The sequence below is a fragment of the Protopterus annectens genome, chromosome 7.part0 (assembly GCF_019279795.1).
Source record: "Protopterus annectens isolate FY-2018-M chromosome 7.part0, PAN1.0, whole genome shotgun sequence".
NCBI classification, from domain to species: Eukaryota; Metazoa; Chordata; order Ceratodontiformes; family Protopteridae; genus Protopterus; species Protopterus annectens.
In genome coordinates, this window is record NC_056739.1 from 737,512,244 (window position 1) to 737,534,717 (window position 22,474).

Consider the following 22,474-nt stretch of genomic DNA (forward strand, 5'->3'; position numbering starts at 1 on the left):
CAATTAAGATCCACGCCTCTGCCATTTCTGCACATTACAACACGGATCCTCCTTTATTCTCTCATCCCTTGCTAAAGCAGTACCTCATAGGGGCTAAAAACATAAGACCGCCCCGGAGAGCACAAACACCAACTTGGGACCTCAATTTCGTTTTAGAAAAACTGACCCTACCACCTTTTGAGCCAGCAAGTACAGCCAATCTAAAATTTTTATCATGGAAAACAACTCTGCTCCTGGCAGTAACTTCAGCATGATGAGTCTCAGAGCTACAGGCATTAATGGCAGTGGAACCTTTTATAATTTTTCATCAGGACAGGGTATCTTTCAGGACAATCCCTACCTTCATGCCAAAGGTGGTATCTAGTGTGGCTCTTAACCAAAGCATCCATTTGCCAACTTTTTATCCAAACCCCCAAAATAAAGGGGAGAAACTTCTGCATTCTTTGGACATACACAGACAGCTATGCTTCTACTTGGACAAAACAAAAGCTTTCAGGAAAACTGAACAACTGTTTGTAGCATATGCTGCAGAATCACAAGGCAAGGCTATCTCAAAGCAGACTATATCCAAATGGATAGGACACTGTATCCAGTACTGCTACACACAGCATGGAAAATCAGTCCCTAATAACATTAGGCCTCATTCCACCAGGGCAACAGCCACTTCAACCGCCTTTCTCAGAGGAGTACCTACCAAGGAAATTTTGGAGGCTGCAACTTGGAGTTCAGTGCACACCTTCACCAAGCATTATCACCTGCCTCTTTACTCTAAATCCAGAGCAGGATTTGCCACTGCAGTTCTGCAGGGCCTCATAGCCAATCCTAACTCTTTATAGACCAGCCACCCAACCTTAGCTTTGGGATTCAACCCAAGTGTGATGACTGCAGCAGTGTAACACGATGAATATAGTACAGTTTTGTACCTACCATAAATGTAGATGTTCGAGTGTTCACACTGCTGCAGTCCAGGTTACCCTCCCTCCATCCTCTCTGAACTAGCTGGACTTATCTATACCTTTCTATCCTATACAACCTTTGGGGTGTATTTGCTGGTATCTGAAGGTATTGTTTTTATTTTATATGTATATTTTTGATTAGCAATATGTATTGCCTACCTACTTGGGGGCACCTGACATCTGGGGCAAGAAACACTGAAGAAAATGGCATCGGATGCATATTATATACCCCTGGCGCACTGACGTCGGGGAAGAAGCGACAGCAACCGACGCCAAACCAAGACTTTGGAATTGTGGCCGACTGCGGGACTGCCTGACGGCAGGATAACCCAAGTGTGATGACTGCAGCAGTGTGAACACTTGAACATCTACATTTATGGTAGGTACCAAACTGTACTATATCTTATACATGCATCTTTGTTGGGAGTGCATCACTAATACTTGTTCATGATTGACAGAGACTTGTCAATGTGAAAAGGAGGGCAGATGCATAAAACAGCAGAACAAGTCATTCTTGACTGGTCATATCAGTGTCTTTGTTGGTTCATAGGAGATTACTAGGCTAATGGCTCAAGAGCCGTTACAACCTAGCCAGTTTACCCAAATTTTACCCAATTTTCTATCTCTAGGGGAAAGATAACAAGGGACAGCAAGCGGGGTTTTGACCATTTTTAGACAGACTGCTTCTGTCCATAAGGGACATGGGTGCCACTCCAGGAGTGAATTTGCGATTTCCCATCCATTGGTCAAGATTGCACTTGAAGATGATGAGAGAAGGGCTCTGCTTCACGTAAATAAGAAACAGGTGAGTAAGAGAGAGACCTACTGATCCAAGGTTTCTGTGCTTTTTGGGGTCACAGGGGAGACTTCAGGTGCTATTCTTACTAATAAGGGAAGTATGGTAAAGAAATGAGAGAATCCCCCTACTCTTTTTATAAGGTCTTTTATATGCGTTTTAGCTGCTACCAGCCCAGGCAGTTGGGACAACTGTTTAACATCTGTTCTGAAGAATGGCACCTTAAAAGACTGTAATACACAAGTTGTACTGCATTAGAGTCACCATCAGAAAAAATGAACCCAAGCACCTGGTGTGGTACTAGAGCCCACAGCCTTCTGCCCTTTACAGCTTCAAAAGTAAGTGTACTACTTGTGGTTGTGAAAATTGTAGAATTTACTGGTGTTTCACTATACGTTGGCTGCTAGTTTTCAAGGCTGAATATCATTTCTTTCTTAATATTGTTACGTTCTAACTTAGATACCACTCATTTTGGCTTTACGACTTCATTAGTTTAATCAGTAGAATGCTTAGACAGATTGAGTTAGTAAGTGAGTTTGAGGAGCAAAGGTTATGGGTTTTGATATGCCATATCTAATGCTGCTATTTTTATTATTATTTTTTTTTACACCTGTTTGATAAAAATAGGAGTGCCTATTTAACAAAAGAGAGGTGCATAAAGTGAATAGGTATGGAGGAGAGCAGCCAGCATCTGCGACTCAGCCAGTTTTTTTTTTTTTTTTTTTTTTAAGAATGGGTTATTCGTTTTTGATTTTCTTTGTATGGGTCACTGTTGCAGTACTGTATGTTATATATGATATTGTCCACTGGCTTGACATCTTGCCAACAGACACAACTTTTACATCTGTGCTTACGCAAGGATGCAGGTGATAACCTTCTCGCACAGACACATATGCCTGCTTCCTGAATAAAGGGGGACATCAAAGCATAGCATCCTTTCTTCCCTTGCCACAAGCTTGTATGTTTCTTAGTGTGTAACTTTGTAGTCAGTCATTTAAATCTGCAGACCCAGAGCTCTTTTTGAGATTCTTCAAAAGATAAATTCCCATCTGGGAAAGTTCTTCTATTTTTAAGTTTGTATATTTATACTAGGTAATTATTCCAGTGGACCATTAGTAGCTAAGGCAGCACAATTTCCACTACTTACTTCCCCTATCTGTAAGGGTCTGAGAGGACATTTTACAGGTGGATTTATGGATATTAGTCCATTCATTACAGTTGGCTTTAAAGAGAGGCATGGAGCTACTTTAACATCGAGTGGAAGTTTTTTTTTCACAGGTAGGGTATCCTTTGTGAGACGTACTACTGCTACCGACAGTTCTGTTTATATTGCAGTCATGATTCAGGTCCTTAGTGTAAGAAGTGGTGTTTCATTGTTTTTGATTATGTAAAAGGTTCAGCAGGATAGGGTAGTTTATTGCCGTGTAAGCCAAACAAAAGTCATCGTGCAGGAGTGTGTAAGAGACCAGAGTATAATGCTGTTCTCTAAAATTGCCACCACTGTATCCATCGTTTACAAACCATCATTTTTTTAAATAGCTGTTGAGGTTAATTTTGTACTCTTTCTGTCTGTTGTCAGTAAGGAATTTCTTCCCAAATTTGTTATCTTTAAAAGCAGAATCAAGCTGCCATTGATTTTTTCTTTTTGAGGTGTGCTGTCTGGGGGGACCTATTGTGACTACACAGCGTCTGATAGCTGCCAGTCCCAACTAAATTCCTTGGCCCAAAACTTAGCTTATTTCCCTAATGATGGGTCCTAATTTTTACATATATGAGGATGTCCAGTTAGCGAATCTTCCCTCTGTTTGGTTCTTGAACTAAAACACTTGATGTCTTAAGGTGAGTTGCTGGGATGCCAAGTGTTTTATGAAAAGGCTGCATTTTAGATAGCAGCTGACTAGCTGTTTCAAGTAGTGGCATTTGCTTAATGCATTTTCAACCCTGACTTTAAATTATGAATGTTCCATTTTCATACTTCATGGGGATGAGCTTGGTTCTGCCGCTTACTTTTGACCATTAAACTCTGCATGAACTTTGTGGGCCCATGCGGCTTGGAAGGAGTAAACATCAGTGTGTTTGTATCACTTGTGGAGTAAAGAAATAAATGTCTGACTCCTGCTGTTGTTCTTTGAGAGGAGGATGACCAAAAGCAATGGTATCTAGATCTAAAATGTAGAGGACAGGCATTGCTTGTTCACACCCTTCTGAGTTCCGGTGTAGTATGCATTTCTGCAGCAAGGAGAAATTTATATTATGAAGGAGCTGGTTACTGTTGGGTACATCCCTAACTAACCTTGGTTTTCCTTTATATTTTACAGTGTTGTGTGCTATAGATTTTGCTGGTCATTTGCCATTTAAGAGATGAGATTCCTGAGGCTGTACTAGAAGTAAGCTCGGTCTAAAGACTAAGCAGGGGTGGTGATTAGTGTTGTACAGTAACAGTAGCAGCAGGATTTGAGGGGACAGTTAAAGTCACAGTCACAGTTTTAGTGCATATGAATGATTTATCTAATGCTTCTTCCTCCAGCTAAGTCAGCATATGAAACTGAAGTTACAGTTCACAGCTAGCGTCTCCAATCCACCACCTGATGCACGTCCCATCTCTCGGAAGAACAGTCCAAGTAGTCCAGCAGTTCGGGATCTGGTGGAGAGGCATCAGGCCAGTTTGGGGCGTTCACAGTCCTTTTCTCACCAGCAGCCTTCTCGCAGCCATCTTATGAGGTAAGCATTTGTTACCTTTCTTCTTTTCAAAAGTCATTATTCCCCTTAATGAGTACTGTAGAACTAGTGACACTAGCAGAAAACAACACAATGTTTATATAGTTTGACTTTTCTTCCAAATTCCCAAGCAGCCTCTGTGAAATCAAGATCACCAGGATATGACATTACCTTTTGCCTCAGATTCCTTCTCAAGTGCTGTTTTCTTTTGCTGCAGGTTTTACTAAAAGCTCTCCATACCTGTACTACTGTAGTGTGATTAGGATTCATTTAAACATGAAATTAATTGTGATGTTTTCTGCAGCTTGATTGCAAGACAAACCAGAGGCCTTTGTTTTGAAATCACAGATATCTCTTGTGCCAGCTTAAGTTTGTCCGTATGCATTTCCCCAGCTTGTTCTGGTCTGCTGTGCAGTGGTCCACCATTCCCTGCCTAAACCTGTATCTTTCCCAGTTGAAGTGGTTCATTTGTAAGATCTTTTCATTATATCCATTCCTCATCGGTTAGTGCTTTCCCAGTACTGAAGATTAGACCATAATCTTGGGCAAACATGAAAGTGAACTTGTCTTTCCTGCAAGTCTTATTATTCATTGTATTTGTTGTTTGATAACTGGCATGGTGGACTGATACATAATGCATGCATTTCAGCCACGACCTGAGCCAGATGCAGTAAGCAACATCACATATAATCTTGGATGGTGAATAAGACTAGCAGCACAGTCTGTTGCAGGTAATACGCAGGTATTAAGGACTGAAAGGCCTGCTGAACAGGAAATGCAACTGATGACATGCGTATCTCAGACAGCTAAGTAATGAACATACAGTGTAGACAAGATTATGTCTAGAATGGGGCTGCTTCTGTTGGTAAGAGGGATAAAGCCCTAACTTCAGTCTGGGCTAGCAGCTCTGGCAACTGATGGAATGGGAGGTAGGGATAGCTGTACCCATCCTGGGTGGGAAGGTGCTCGTTGATGCTGCTCCCCATTTGGCAGTGTGCTCCAAAGAGGAGAGTTGCACATGGACACAGATGACAACTATGGGGTGGGTGTGGGGAAGGAGAAGCGACTCAGGCATATAAAAAAAAGAAAAACAAAAAGAACCCTGATTGAAGTACAAAGAGCAGTACCAGAGTAGTCCAGTGGTAGGTGGATGGCTGTTAGACCCAGCATGGATGTGGGGTTGTTTGAGGGGACCAGAAACAAAAATTGTCTAGAATTATATATACATAACTGAGTATATTTTAATGCATGGTATAATATGAATGAGCAGTACTGGGCATAGAAAGTACACAGTATAAGCCATAGAATGTGTCTGTTTGCCTGAAAGCAAGAGCTCTAACTGCCAAGCATCACTGAGTGCACTGTACAGCCTGTTGTGATGTGACTGATTAATTCTGCAGACAAAAAACAGATTGTCTCATACTAAAGCCTTGTACTTAAACAGATGCCTTTCTGATTCTTTTACTAAGGTACCAGTATTTATAGGTTGGGTCAATCTGATCTTTTGCAAAATGCATCAAACAAAAGCATGTGCCCTGAGGTTTAAGAATCTTTAAAGTGTCTTACAGGTATTGACAATCAAGGTGAGTTTTTTATCAGTTGGTTGCTCATGTTAATAAGACCGGTCTTGACTGACTGAAATTTTAATATGGCACAGTGACTCTAAATGTTATTTCCAGAAAGAAATAGAAGTTTGCAAAAAAAAATAAAAAATACTGGCTAATGCCCTGTCTTTGGCAATTACTAAATCTGAATTTGATTTGGGTCAGGATAGAACCCAAACAAAGTCACTTTATATAAAAGAAAAATAATAAAAAAAATCATAACATAATGATCAGAAATGGGGGACCAGAGTAACTTACATTTACTTTTTGAAGTCTTCATGTAAAAACAATTAAGAGCTAGACCCTGGATTGTCCTGTCAGGTTCTTCCTTCTGAGACTTTTTTTTTTTTTTTTTTTTTTTTTTTTTAGAACAGAGGGAAGATCCACACCCACCAGCTCTCTTATGTCACTCAGAGAGGCTAAAGGAGAAGACAGAGAGCAGGTTTCAACAGGGTCCTTATCTGAGTGAGAACAGTGGTACGAAGCGAATGAGAACACATCCAAGTATTCCCAAGCAAAGGGAGGGGGAGAGGAGGAAAATCTAGGAAGAGCTTGGTGGACTCGGTCTTGGTAATGCTAACAGCATTAAACTGTTCAACTTAAGTAATGTCGAACTAAACAAGAATTAGTATTCAAAACAACCACACCAAAAAATAATAAAATCAAATCCTTTATTAGCTCAATAAGCTCTTTCGTCTCAATAAGACTTCTTCAGACTGAGTCACACATTTCAAACCCAACAATTTAAATGATAAAATCATTACATAATTAGAATACTCAACCCATCAACAAGCTCAGTGCCTTAATCTCCTTCTCTTAAGGAGCACTTTAAAATTTTCTTTATTATTAAGACCTACAGGATGACTGGCATGTAATCTCAACTGCCAGCAATATTCACACCAGTCCAAGTTTTCCTCTGCATCAAAGCTATTGTTAAAATCAGATATTTGTTGCAAAACCAAAAACTTAGAAATACCTTTACATGCTTACCCCATGCATTATTTAAATCTTTTTTCTCCACAGTGGAAATATGCTCCTGAATTCTAAGAGACAATTCCCTTTTAGTCCACCCTACATAATAAATGGGGCACAGAGAGCAGACTGATAAACTATAAATTTGGACTTACAAGTAAAAAAAAACTTTTGCTAATATTCACCTCATTAATAATTAACTGTTCAGTACTAGTATTAATATAAGCACATGATTTACAATCGTAACATTTGAAAGTTCCCTTTTGATTAGGACTAAGACTAACACTTTTAAAATTTAACCTAGACTGAAAGATGTTCTTAAAACTTCTACCTCTTTTAGAAACAAAATTAGGGGCATCCCCTATCATACATTAATCTCAGGGAAATAATTTAACATATTCCAATTGTTGGTAATATCGTTTATCGGTTCAGCATCAACCAAATACTGTAACAACATACCCATATTGTTTTTTTTTATTTTTATCTTTATTTCTAATAATATTATTCACCCAATCAGTACACACTTGATTTTTTTTTATCAGTGGTGATTGTGATCTTATAGTATATGTCCTTTACATGTTCAAAATCCTAAACTGTGGTATACTTTTGGTATTCCTAAAATACACACAAGGATTTGCACAATCCCATATTATGCCAAACTGTAGTCACCCACTGTGTAAAGACAGAACTAGCAGCATTACTGTTTTTTTCAGATTTCAAGTTGCAGTGATTTCTAGTATCCATTCCTTCATACACTAAAAATTAATGCCATTTTTTTTCAGAAGTTAAGTATCGGCAAAGATGGGCAAAAGAATACCTTTTTAACTGTGGACACAGTATCTTTATATACTTTCATTCCTACTGTCCAATAGGTTAATATTGTCAGAGCTTTTTTTTATTTAAAATAAGGATATTGCACAAAAGAGCTGAACTTTGTATGGTCCTTAATGGAGTCATTTGTAAAAATAACTTTTTCACTTGAGAATAAGGTGTACCATTAGATAAAAGGAGATGCTATGGGTACTGTGACTACACTGGCACATATTAATTTAGTTTTAGCTGAAGGGAGGACTTTATTTTTGTACATATGTGAACAATTTGAAGCTGTCATTTTTTATTCTTGTTTTATTGAAGACTTTTTTTTATCTGGGCAGGTTTAGAAATGGATTTTAAAGTGTCTTTGAGATGTTAACTTATAGTAATAATTTCCATTCTTTCACCTTCAAGGTCATAAGGGAAACGGTTATTTAGTTAAATATGGAAGTGAAATTGGTCAACTAGAAAACTACCTTTATTTCAAACTTTCCTCAAAAAGAGATTTTTGCTAACTCTTATTTACACTTAAAGAGCAGCAATTAACTTCATGTTAAGAAAAACGTGACAAAGGGGCAGTTCATGGGTTCATACTTGCCCAATGAACACCAGGGTTTTTAGAAGCCTAGCCATGCAACCCAGCCCAGTTTTGTCCCAGAGTTCCTTGTATGCCTATAAGGTCGGGTATCTTAGTAAAGAAGTAGCTAAGGGTTGTGTGTGGGGGAGGTATGTTATTTGGGAATTAATTTTCTTACTGTCAGCCTCTGACCATCAGAGACGTGGGGGCCAGGCCCTTGATGAATTTGCTATTTCCCATCCATTGATCAAGGTTCCTTTTGAACAGGGTCAGGGATGACCTCTGCTTCATGAGACACATATCGGCCTTTTCAGCAGGTTCTGTTTGTGTTGTAAAGTTCAGATCCTTGGAGCTAGTGTTTTTGGTGGTGGTGGTTGTCTTATGGATGTGCAAGAGATCCATCAGAGCTGGATCCAAGGACTCCTTATATGCTAGGCATAGATCACCTGTCAATACCCTGTAGCAGACTGACTGCAGAGACAGGATTTTCAGGCGATCTGTGTAGGATAAGGTATTTATACCCTGGATTCTCCTGATTAGGAAACTTTGAGGGCATTCCAGCTGTTACAAGTGCCTGGCTGGGTACATACCAAAGGGGGTATTGTACTTGGTGTTGGGTCTGATAAAGGCTGAGTAAAATGGTACTGTTACTTCCTTGGACCTAGATGCCACCTGCCTTGTTTATATGTTGGGAGACAGAGCTTATCTAAACAATCCTGTCTTGGTTTGTGATTTACTTTGGAGTTGTCTGGCAAGAGAAGTTTTATTTGAATTTATATTTTATTTCTTACTACTGTTTTTCACTGTTTGTATGAAGGAAGAGATGGCTTGTAGACAAGATTTACTTTCATTTATATTTTGTTGCTTCACCTTTAATTTTCACTGTTTGGTGATACAAAGGGATATATTTTAGAGAGGCAAACTCTAGGCAACCGAAGTGACCTAGTCTGCTATAAAGTCACACATACTGCAGAGAGGACAATCCAGAGCTTATTTAAACAATCCTGTCTTGGTTTGTGATTTATTGATCTTTACTATTAAAAAGCGGTGTGACTGTGGACAATAGTGAGCAGATGCACTGCACTCATAAAGAAATTTCAGTTTTTGTCTGACTTTCAGAACTTGGATGGGCAGAGCAACAACTTTACTGTACTTATCTTAGTTGTATATTGTTTGCGTGATTTTTCTCACAGAAGTTGATTTAAGTTCTCTTTGAATGCTGCGGTAACTGATTTTAATTATTTTTTTTATAATTTTTAATTCATTTGAAGCTTTCTTAAACAAGTGTGCCATTAATGGTTTGCTAAATCACAAATATATTGTATAGTGTAATAAATGCTATGTGTATTTAAAGGTAACACCTGATAACGCTGATAATCTGTGTTCCTCATGTCAAAAGTTGGATGAATTGCTTACCATTATTATTATTAGTAAGTCTAGACTTACTGATGATGATTGCACTTGTGCAATTGGCATGGCTTGGAGACCTGTTATTACATATGTTAATGACTGGACTGATGAGATAAATAATATTAGACAAACAGCAAACAGAACACGTTTAGGAAAGAATGTGTCTGTGGTCTGTAAAGATCACTGAACCCCTATGAAATAAGACAATGCCCCTGCCACTCTGAAATTCTGGATATAAATATTCAGCAGTCTAAGAGTTCAGAGTGTTTAGAAAGAAAGAAAGAAAGAGAGGAGGAAGTTCACAGCAAGTAACAAGGAAGAAAAAGAGACTGACCAATGACTATAAAGTAAAGAAAATACATACTAAAAAGTGCATTGCTTTGTTATGTAACACACAGATTACAGGAAGTAACATTCTTCTGTCAGAAAACCTTCAGTCTACAGAAAAAGGCAGCTTGTTTAAAAAAAAGAAGGTAGAAAAAAGAGGCAAGGAGCAAGTGAAAAGGAAGAAATCAAAACTGAACAAGAAATAAGGGGATAAAGATAGATGTTGACAACATGGCTGAAGCTGTGGATGTACAAAGCCAGCTGAATTGTATGCTTGCCAATATAATACGTAATGAAAGCAGTGGGATTAATAAGACTAATGGTGGTGAATATCATTCCTTTGTAACAATTGCTTGAGCAGATATTACTGAATTAGAAGTTGACGATTCTTCAGAGCTGATCAGAACAGATATTCTTGTAACTGGAGATTCAATTATTAGAGGAACTGATACTTCCATCTGCAGAGAAGATAATAAGCATTTAATAGTGTTATGTTGCCAGGAGCAAAAATAGAAGATGTGAGGCAAGCCTTAGAATGTCTTAATGTAAGGAAGTATGGATCTATTTTTATTCATGTTGGTACAAATGATCTCATCCCCGAGAACTCTCTGACTGTTAATAGGGAACCTGCAGTCCTTTTAGTAGCATATACTGCTGTTAAGGACGTATTTTTCACAAATCACATGTAGAAAGGAGAGTCAGGTCACCATGAATGAAAAGATTTTTTTGGGTAAATACCTACATGAAATACAAAAGTCCCGTTTTAAAAAATGGAACATCCGAGCCTAATTTTCGACACATATGTGTTCAGACAGGATGGTGTGCATTTGTCAGGGCTAGGGAAGAGAATTTTTGCAACACATATTTTGCAGTATTTAACAAACACAAAGCAGGATTTTGCCAGGTCGAAAATTTAACAGTTTACAGATAACATTTGATGCATCTCTGATTGTTGTTAATGCTAGGAGCATTAACAATAAAGTTTTATTACTGGAAAATTTGCTGTGTTCCACAAGATTTATGTTATTATTGTTTGTGAAACATGGTTAAAGAAGAATGACTGGAAACCAGTCATGTCAGGGTATAAATTTTTTACTCTAACAGTCTAATAAAAAAAAAAAAAATGGGCGACCATGGTGGTGTAGTGGTAGCATTGTCGCCTCACAGCAAGAGGTTCTCCAGTTCGATCCTCGGCTGGGGTGCCTTCTGTGCGGAGTCTTCATGTCCTCCCTGTGGTCACATGGGTTTCCTCCGGGTGCTCCGGTTTCCTCCCACATCCCAAAGACATGGATTGGACACTCCAAATTGGCCCTAGGTGTGAGTGTGTATGTGCCTTCACTGGAAGGTTGGGCGCCGGGCTGGCAACTCGACACCGTAAAACGCCACTGCCAATCATGAGTGGACAGGTGATCCGCTGTGGTGATCCCTAACTGGGAAAAGCCGAAAGAAGAAGAAGAAGACAGTCTAATAAAAATCATGTGGAGGTATTATGATGGGGATTAAAGAAAATTATGAGACCTGTGATTATTACATGTTCAATGATAACACCAATACTATAGATTGTTTAACTGGGACAATAAAGACAACCCTGGAATATATAACAATTGTTGGGGGGTGTGGACCACCAAAGTCAAGTGCAGATGACCTGGAGGAATTCATACATTTATTACATGAAAAACAGGAGGGAAAAATAACATTAGCTGGGGACTGAAATGTACCAGAAATAGACTGGAATAATGTTGATTCAACAACATTAGTAAGGAAGTTATTCACAATGCATGTTCATGAGCAGCAGTTGCTTCAGATTGTAACAAAAAAAAAAAAGCTACCAGGGAAAGGAACATACTGGGCACTGGTTGTGTTCCTAAAGAAATTACTGTTAGTTCTTGTCAGGTTTTACCACTGTTAATGTGCAGTGACCATGGGGTTATAAAGGTTAATTTGTTGCTAGATAATTCTGCCTAACTAAAATCTAAACCAATGCACAGACAATTAATTACAGATTATATGGAAGCAAAACAGTCACTATGTAAAACTAACTGGAGTGAGATGGAAAAACTGCAGAAGGAATGTGGAAGTTTTGAAAGTGAAATTGTTTGATTTCAAAAAAATCAAAAAATGTTTAACATCAGGATCCAAGCATACAATGTCGAGGGATATATTTCCATAAGATCAAGATACCTGATTAAGGTGAGAGACAAAAAAAATATATATATGAAATGGAAAAAAGGTCAAACTACAACTTTGAAAACTGAAGTAAGCTGGAGAAACAAAGCATAGTGAGACAAGTTCAAGAAAAATTTGAAGAAAATTTTTATAAAGATCTTGAGCATAATAGGAAACCATTTTATAGCTACGTAAGATGTGGAAGCTGTAAAGACATACAAATTGATAAACTTTGTGTAAATTCTAAAATTTATTCTCAGACACAACAGATTATAGAAATATTTACAAAATCTTATGCAAAACAGTTTGGCTACACAAAATGGGTGATAAGTTCTAGTGATGTCTGGGTGACCTCAGATACTGGAATCAAAATCGATTATACTGAAAAAGAACTATGCAAACTAGATCCAAACAAAGCACTGGTAGGAGACCGAATAAATAATAAGTTGTTGTGCCTTTCGGCTTTTCCCGGTTAGGGGTCGCCACAGCGGAACTCCGGTCCGCTAATGATTGGTAGTTGATTTTTACATAACCAATATATATGAAATGAATCATGCATATGTATATAATGATTATGAATATTCATGAGCCCCAGTTGAATGTTTGATTTATCTATTTAAAATGGTTGGTAAAGACACTATTGGTTGATTGTTTTTAATTCTAAATATATAAGAAGCAGTTGGTATTAATTAATGTATATCTGATGAAGTCCGAATGTTGAGGACGAAAATGCGTGTTTTGTTTTTAAAAAGCGTTAATGTACTTTGTGTATTTCTGTTTAATAAATCAAGTTGGATTATAGCCTTTTGTTCTCTCGTTTTAGCCCATTGCACTCTTTTTGGACTTACTAGTTGATTTTTACATGCTGAGTTACCAGCCCTGACACGCAACCTTCAGCGAAGGTACGCCCATTCACGCATGGCTCCACGCAGAAGACGCTCTAGCTGAGAATCGAGCCGGACAGCGTCTTACTGTGAGGTGACAACGCTACCGCAGCACCACCACCGCGGAACGAATAAATAATAAGAGTAATAGTAATAATAAATAATAATAATAAGGCTTCAAAAGGAACCTTGACGATTGGATGGGAGATGGGAAATTCACCCCGGGGATCATGTCAGTCACCCTGCTAGACAGGGGTCCAGGGAGGTATATATTGTGGGAAGAAATATCCAGGGAATTGTTGTGGCTAGGCTTGTATAGCAATTTGTATAGGCCCTAGGGCTGATAGCCTAGTACCAGCCTATGAACCTATAATGACCTTAGAATACCTCAGCAAAAACTTATAGTACCATTATATCTATTACTAGGCCATATAAATATGGGGAGATTCCTCAAGATAGAAGACATGCACTTATTCAAACTTTCTTTATGGGAAAGGGGAGTAGGACAAACCCAGAATCTTATAGAACCTTAAGTCTAATTTAATGTTGTGGAAAAATAACGGAGAAGGTAATATTGGATAAGTTATTGTCAGAACTGGAAAGGTTGGGACTTGGTGCATCAGCATGCATATGTTGAAAATAGATTTATTACCACCTATAACATGATGCTCTATAAACCTATAACAACAGCTATGAATAGGTAAGGATCATCTCTTGATAAGATGGATAGCTGCATGGCTTACAAATAGGACATGACAAGTGTCATACAACAATTGCTTAGGTGACATTTTTGGTTACAGTCAGGGTGTCCCATGGGACTCTGTCCTAGGCCCTTACTTGTTTAGATTGTATCATTCAGACCTATGTTTTTCATCTGAGGTGTTCTACAGTTTGTAGACAGATCACCTGAAATTGGGTAAACAGATTACACGTGTTACAGATAAGGCACGTCTGAAAAAGAACTTGACTAAATTGACAATTTGGGCACAGGAGAATAATATGCTGATAAATGCATCAAAATCTAAGCATATGAGATTTGGGAGTTATAAATTGAAAGGTGAATATTTAATATAGTACACAGTGATTGAAATTGTAGACTCTTTTAAGGACCTGGGTATATGAGTAGATCAGCTTTGAATTTTTCTAATCATATCACCCAAGTGGTTAATGATAGTTGTAAAAATAATAGGTTGTATAAAAAGATTTATAAAGTCTAGGAAATCAGAAATGAAGAAGCCATTGTTTGTTTAAATTACATTAGAATAACAAGATGGAAACATTATAAGAAAAAAGTATACAAGCATGAGTAAAATGGAAAGAGTGCAGAGGAAATATACCAAGTGCATCATGGATGTGAAAATTTAAGTTATTATGAAAGACTAAAATATCTGAATTTTATAGTATATCTTCTAGATATTTAAAATGAGATCTTATTCAGGTATTTAGGGCATATAGTGACAACTGTCTCTGGGAATAGTTGGGGTTATCAAAAAAAAAGTAGCAGAAAATCATCAGACAACCTGTGTAGAAGATTCTATAGGAATGAGAAGTGTACTAATTGGTTCTCTGAAAGAGCAGCTGATGCATGAAACAAACTATCAAACTCCATTAAAACAAGCACTAGTTTAGATATTTTTAAGAACACCCTGTACTCTTATTATGGGAACAACTGATCTGAAGTTGTTTTTATTTGTTTTTCAACCTGTGGGACTCAGATCCGGCATGGATCCGACTCGGCTTTATACTATAGCATCGGATTCAACATCCAAGCTCCTCCCCTACCCATAAAGCCCCACTCTCCCTCCTCCCTTCAGGTCTCGTTTGCCACTCGTACCCAACAGCACAGGTTGCAGTACTCTAAGCTCCTCAACAGGTTTTTGGGTATCTGTAAGTTAATTTCTTGATTTTTTTTTCATCATTTTCTTCTTCTTCCTACCCTGTTTTCTCCTACCTTTCCTATCCCCGAGTTGGGTGTTCCAGTTAACAAATAAAAAAAAGTTTTCTGCTACCTCTGTCTCTCTCTGTCTCTCTCTTCCTTTATTTCTCCTTTTTTGAGAGTGTGTGAGTGTGGTTGTGTGTGTGTCTCTTTCTCTCTCTCTTTCTTCCTTTTTTTCTCCTTTATTGAGAGAGTGAGAGAGTGTGAGAGTGTGTGAGGGAGTGTGTGGGAGTGTTTGTGTGAGTGTGGTTGTGTGTGCACGTGCGCAATTGGGTTTTCTTTTTCTTCTTGTCACCATGGCCAAGACTCCAAAGCCAGGATTCAAGAAATGTAAGGAGTGTGGGTATAAGATTCCTCCAGCTGATGCCCACCCCTGTGCATGGTGTGTTTGGGAGTTTCCCATTTAGATTCCTTCTGCTTGATATGTGCAGGCTTCACCCTCTGTGCACTTATCAACAGGAGGAATAAGCTTATTTTGAAGGGCCTACTTCCTCCTCCAGCAGAGGCTTTTTCTTCCTGTGCCCCAGGTTCTGGGACTCAAACTCCTACTAAGAAGTCCAGGGATGGAGAAAGGGTCTGACACAAGGAGAGGAATCAGCTGAGGAAGGGATCACCTGACCTTCCTCAGCAGAGCTACCCTCTAAATCTAGGCCCAAGCTAGCCTGGGGTTCTTCTTGGCTCTGCTCTTGTCACTTTTCCCTGGAGCTGGAGAGCTTGAGGGCTAGGCTGCTAGCTCTGCCTCCCCTCAGCGTTATTCCCAGCCGGGGTCGGTGGCTTCTTCTGTCCAATCCACTTGGAGCCTGTCTGAAGCAGAGGTGGACAGGATGATGTTGAAGGTTCTTTGGGCCCAGATCCAGCTGGGAGTCTTGCCTGCTCTGTCTCCCTTGTGAGCCATGATCATGCAGTCTGATTTCCTCCTAATATCTCTTGTGGTTTGAGTGTTTGGATCAGAGGTTTGTGGATGTTGAGACATCAGCGCCGATGGTCCCTTGTATCTCGACGTCAATAGTTACCTTGAGTTGTTCAGCTCTGATGTCGTCGGAGCAGACTGACTGTCGGAGCTGTAGCTTTGGCATCTGCTCCGGGGGCTGGGGTCGACTGCAAGGCTGTTGGAGTTGTCACTTCCCCTTGGGGCTTTGGCACTGGGAAGCTCGGCTCCGACTCCCCCCCTCGGACCTGGGGGCAGCAGCCCGGCAGGCTCCGCTGATTTTTTTTGGCTCCGGTGGGTCTGCCTTTTGAGTCTGTTCGCCTTCAGTGTTCGAGGTGGTGGAGAGGGTCCTCTCTGCTTTTTCGAGAACCTTGACAATTTTATCCTCTGATTCTGCCCTGGCTCCTCCTGTTTCTGGGCTGGAGTCTTCTGTCCTGCCCCTCAGGGACAGCCTGTTTACTAGACCATCCCAGGAGGTTCCTCTTCAGGAATACCCCAGAGCTTCCAAATCCTCCCTGGAACCCCCCCCCCCCCACCCGGAGGCTTCTCGTAAGCATATGTGCAAGAGGAGGCACTTAGACTCACCACTGGAGTACCTCACTGATGATGCAGACTCGGATGAAGGGGAGGGTTCCCCTTGGTCACCATCATGAAAATCCAACTGCAGTAAGGTCTGCCCTCAAGCCCAACCCCGATGAGTCTGTATTCCTGGAGGCATTTGGCACAGGATCTACTTCTTGGGTGTCCCTCCCTGTGGATCCCTTTGTTGTTTTTTTTTTTCTAGTAGGGCATGGAAGGAACCAGACACAGTTGAGCCCATCCCCCAGTACCCAGACAAGGTTCTCAGTGCTCCATCAGACAGGCCACATTGGTCAAAGGGTTCTGCAGTCGATGCCATGGTGGTTGCGACAGCCACCAAAAAGGAGGTGGCCCAGGGGAGCTCTTCGGTCCACCCTTCAGACAGGGAGTCTAGGATGATGGACTGCTTTGGGGAATGGGCATATGGTTTAACCACCTTTGCTTTGTGTGTGCTGAATTATTTGGCCCATGTTATCAGACTGCAAAGGGACTTGATTAAGGTCATCTCCAAGTCTGCCCTGGGGTCCAGGTCAGCAGAGGAGAAGGTTTTCTCCTCCCGCATAGCCACCCTAATTGTTATTTCAAACACGCCCATGAGGCTGCTTTCTCATGCAACTGAGGGCGCCTGTAGGGCTGCCGGGATGGGCATCAGGTGGCATGCCTGGCTCTGGCTTTCTTCTTTTTTGGAACCTTTCATGGCATCATTTAAAAATGCTCCCTTTGATGGTTCAGCCTTGTTTGGCAAAACTGTTCATGACACTATGCGAAGTGGAGAAGAGGATCCCGATGGGAGACCAGGTCTTTCCGTCTTTCTTGCCCTGGGTCAAAGATCCTTTTCAAGGAATCAGTGTGGAGTCAAGAAGATGTGGTTTTGGAAATCTCATGGTTTTTCCCAGGATGCTCAGGGTTCATCTTCTACTAGGGGCAGAGTGGGAAATGACAGATGCCACCCTCATGACAGAGGGGGTCCAAAGAACCAGGGATCTCAAGATTCATTCTCAGACAGACCTTTTCAGCAATCCTGAGCATTGCCCAACTGCTCTGCTATGGAGGTGGTCGGGGGCCATCTCTTTCAGCACCAACAGCCTGGGAGTCTATCATGAACAATCGCTGGGTGCTGCAAATAATATCCAGAGGTTATTCCATCCCATTTATTCGCCCTCCCTCTCTGACGAAACACCTCCTGGACATTCCACCTGGTCAAAGGGAAGAAGTAGCAGTAGAGATAGCCAGGCTGTTCGAAAAGTGAGTCATCCAGCCTGCCCCCCCCAGACCAGTCCAGATCAGGCATTTATTCCAGGTTCTTTTTAGTGCCAAAGAAAATGGGGGAATTAAGACCCTTCCTGGATCTTTCTAACCTGTACCTGTCCATTGTCAAGACGAAGTTTTGGATGTCACCCTTCAGTCCATTCTGCCCTTTCTGCAGATGAATGACTGGATGTGCTTGGTGGATCTTCAGGACGCACACTATCATATCAAGATGAGCAGATGCTCCAGACCGTTCCTCCACTTCTGGCTGGGAGTCTGTCATTTTCAGTTCAGAGTGCTCCCCTTTGGACTCGCCACAGCCCTCTGGTGTTTACCAAAGTGATGGCGGTAGTGGCGGTTCACCTGCAGGTGTAGGGGTTTCAGGTCTTTCCCTACCTAGACAATTGGCTCCTTTTCCCTTCCTCCAGGCATTGGCTGATTCAAGCCATGGATTGTCTTCTCCACATAGCCCCCTTCCCTGGGCATCATGATAAATCTTGCCAAGTCAAACCTGGTATCTGCTCACGTGTTGAACTTCATAGGTGCTTGGTTGGGTACAATACAGGGCAGGGTTTTTCTGCCTCCAGACAGGTTGTCTCTTTAGCATCACGTAAAGTCTATCCTTCAGACCCAGCTTCCCCCTGAAAGTATGGTTCTTTGGGTGTTGGGGTGCATGGCAGCCACAATCACCCTTCTATCAACCGCACACCTTCACATGCGGATTCTTCAGTGGACCTTAGTGGTTCAGTGGTCCCACTTTGACCTTCCATTATCATATCTGGTCCGGTTTTCCCGAGTTTGCCGAGACTCTCTTCAGTGGTGCCTTCAGTCCCTGGACCTTCTTCTGGGCCGCCCATTTGTTCTTCCTTCCACTTCGATCATGGTGACTATGGACACCTCCCTGCTTGGGTGGGGGGGGGGCATTGCATGGGACAGACTGCCCAAGGCACGTTGTCTTCCCTAGAGACCAGTCTGCATATCATTGTCCTGGAGATGAGGGTTCTGCTTTTGGCATTGCAAGCTCTCCACTCCTTTCTTCCTACCAGGACAATTGCCATCCATACAGACATGACAGTAGTCTGGTACATCAGCAAACAGGGACGAACCAGATCTCATCCCCTTTGCAGTGAAGCCATAAGATTGTGAGAGTGGGCAATCTCTTCTGACCATTTTCTTGTGGCAAGGCACATTCCAGGAAGTCCAACATTCTAGTAGACAGGCTCAGCACGTCTGTTCTGATGCCTTACGAGTGGTCTTTGAAAGTACAGAAGAAGTAATTGGGGACCTGGGGACCCAAGTTGATAGCAATCTCTCATTCGACAACCACGTGGCCAAAGTGGTTAGAAAATCATTTTATATAGCCCACCTAATCATGAAGGGATTCACATCTAGATCAGGGGAGGTCATCGTGCCTCTTTACTCATCCCTCATCAGGCCCATAATTGAGTACAATGCCCCTTTTGGGATGTACCCTACCAGACACCTGCAGCAACTGGAAAGACCCCAAAAGTACCTCAGCAAGACGATCAAAGGGCTCAAACAGATGCCATATGCTGCCCGGTTAAAGAAACTCCAGCTCTACTCAGTGGCATACCGCCTGCTCAGAGGCAGTCTGTGCCTGATGTATAGAGCCATGTCCAACCCGGAATTAATGGACATGCTGCACCTCAGAAAATCCAAATCCCATCGAGCTACACGCTCGAGAGACTTGAACCTCAGCACTAAAATAAATAGGACATGTTGGAGGGACAGATTCATAACCCAGAGGCTCCCTTCACTCTGGAATAAAATCCCAGTCCAGGTTAGGCAGAGTCCCTCATTGATTCAAGAGGAATCTTGATGAGTGGATGGGAGATCGTAAATTTACTCCGGGTATCATTTCTGTGTCACTGTTAGACAGATGCACAGTATACTAACCTCGAAAAAGGGCATAGCAAAATTCATTTTAAAATGGGTGGCGAAAGCCAAACACACTCTGGCTAGGCTTGTAAATGCCCTAGGGCAGATAGCCTAGTATGAACCTATGAACCTATCTGTCAGTAGCAGACATGATCTCCCAAAAGTGGGGCCATCCTTGCTGCGATCTCTTCACCTCTCCTTCCAACACGAAGTTCAGCAAGTATTTCGCTCTGATCTCCCCTACAGCCACCCAGAGACGCTGTAGTCCATTCTTGCCCCTCTGGTCTACTTTATGCTTATCCTTCTCTTCCTCTGATTCCCAAGTTTATTCAGAAGGCAGAATGGTTGGGGAGCTCAGTCATCCTTATTGCCCCATTCTGGCCTCGTCAAGTTTGGTTCCCTACTCTGAGGTCTCATCTAGTATGTCCTTCTTGAACCCTGGATCTGATCACCTACCCATCAGGGGTTCCTTACGTGGATTTAGTCAGCCTGAAGCCCAACTGCTTGGCTGCTGCAGTTTCTCTGATGGGCAGGATTCCAGGCTGTCTTCTCCTGTCAAGAAGATCTTGATTGTGGCTGATAAGGCTTCTACTAGGAAGATATATAATGACAAGTGGAATCGTTTTTCGAACTGGGTTTCTCAGCATGATCTCGATACTTTCACAGCTCCAGTCACTGCCATTTTGGATTTTCTAACCTATATTTTTGATACTGGGGCTAGTTTTTTCTACTATTAAAGTTCAGTTGGCAGTGATTTCTAATTTCCATGTGGGTGAGAATTTGGCTTCTTGGCTTTGTCCAAGCTCTGCAAGGCCTTTTTGAAGGGTGCCTTTCTTCTTCGGCCTCCTATCAAGGACACTACGCCGCCTTGGGATTATAGTTTGGTTTTACAGGCATTGGTTTCTCCTCCATTTGAACCACCTGCCACTGTTGATTTACAATTCTTACATTGGGAGATGGCTTTTTTGGTGGCTATTACCTCGGCCAAGAGGGTTTCCGAACTACAGGCGTTCTGTATCAAGCTCCCTTATTTGGTCTTTCATAAAGACAAGAGTCTCTCTTCGGACTAACCCATCCTTCTTGCCGAAAGAGGCTTTTGAGATGATTGTTAACCAGGTTATTAATTTTCCATTTTTTTTCCAGAATTACCAGAACAAAGGGGAATACAAATTACACTTACTTGATGTTCACAGGCAGCTGCATTTCTGTTTGCATAGAACTAAAAGTTTGCGAAAGTTGGATCAGCTTTTCATGTCTTTCTCTAAGCTTTGTCTGGGAAAGTCTGTTTCTAAGGTTACTGTTGCTCATTGGATTTCTGAGCGTATTGCTTTGGCCTATTGTTCCAAAGGTTTGTCTCTACCGGGTCCCGTCTGGGCACATTCCACCAGATCAGTATCTACTTCAGTGGCCTTTTGGTCCAGGGTCCCTATTGATGGTATCTGTTCTGCTGCTACCTGTTCCTCTTCACATTCCTTTACTTCACATTACAAACTGGATATTCTTTCCAGGAGCATGGCATCCTTTGGCTCAGCTGTGCTCTGGAACATCCTTCCATGAGGGCCTCCCAAGACTATTGTAGCTAGGGACTCTGTCCCACAGGTTGAAGAGAAAATGAAAATGACAACTTCAGATAAAGAAGTCATGTACCTACCATAACATTCCATCTGAGTTGTTGCTTTTCATTTGTCTCCAACCGTCCCTCCCTCCTTCCTCTCTGCCCTTTTTTTGGCTGTGTAGTGGACTGGACAGAGGCAGCCGTAAGCTCCTTCTTGGCTAGAGCTGTGTCTGTGTGTGTCTATGTGTCTCTTTTGGTCAGGGATGTAGTATTGTTATACTAAAGGGGTTGGTGCTGTTCTGCAACAAACTCTGTCTGAGGGGAGGAGGGAGAGTGGGGCATTATGGGTAGGGGAGAAGCTTGGATGTTGGATCCGATGCTGGAGTATACGGCCGAGTCAGATCCATGCTGGATCCAAGTCCCACAGGTTGAAGACAAATGAAAAGCAAGAACTCAGATGGAACGTTATGGTAAGTACATAACTTCTTTTTTTTTTTTTTGGTATATTGGCTAAAAGGGCGTTAATGTCCATGCTTGAAATATTTGTATGCATGTATGTACGTATAGAATGATTTTCCTGCTATCTTGGCTACATGTTGGTCGAATGCCAGATTACTGTCTGCATATGTTCTCAGATCCCTAACTATTGGGCCAACATCTAAGGATGTTTTATCGATTAAATAATTAGCTTGGGTCGATGCTTTCCCAGAGGGCACTATAATGCATGTCTTTGCATTGAGTTTTAACCCGTGGTTTTCACACCTTTCATTTATTTGTGTTGGACCTTCTTGTAGAATTCTGGAGTTGTGAAGGGAGTCTATGGTAGCTCCCAATTTACAGTCATCTGTGAACTTGATGAGCCAGAGGCTTTTGACATTAACCTTGACTTCTGAGAAGTAGGTGTCAAACAAGAGTGGGCCCAACACAAAGCCCTGTGGTACTCCACTGGAGGCCAGTCTCTTGGTGGAAGTGGTTGCACCAGTCCTGACTTTTTGGGTCCTATCAATGAGCCAGTGTAGGGATGTATGTGTAGTTCTGAGAGTTTGTCAAGAACACCCAAGTTGTGCATTGTAATGAACACCTTGGCCAGGTCAAGATAGGCTGCA

At 41.4% G+C, this 22,474-nt stretch overlaps 2 protein-coding genes across 3 annotated transcripts in view; both read left to right on the forward strand.

The window, feature by feature from the left end:
- The window catches only part of LAMTOR4 (late endosomal/lysosomal adaptor, MAPK and MTOR activator 4), a 1,302,749-nt gene that overhangs the window by 1,108,256 nt on the left and 172,019 nt on the right, over positions 1-22,474 (forward strand). The gene's annotated exons all lie outside the window — the stretch shown is intronic.
- TRAPPC14 (trafficking protein particle complex subunit 14) overlaps positions 1-22,474 on the forward strand; it is a 634,036-nt gene that overhangs the window by 539,186 nt on the left and 72,376 nt on the right. Inside the window, exon 10 of the mRNA XM_044077266.1 lies at positions 4,280-4,473. Coding sequence (XP_043933201.1) covers positions 4,280-4,473 — 194 coding nt within the window. The remainder of the gene's footprint in view (positions 1-4,279; positions 4,474-22,474) is intronic.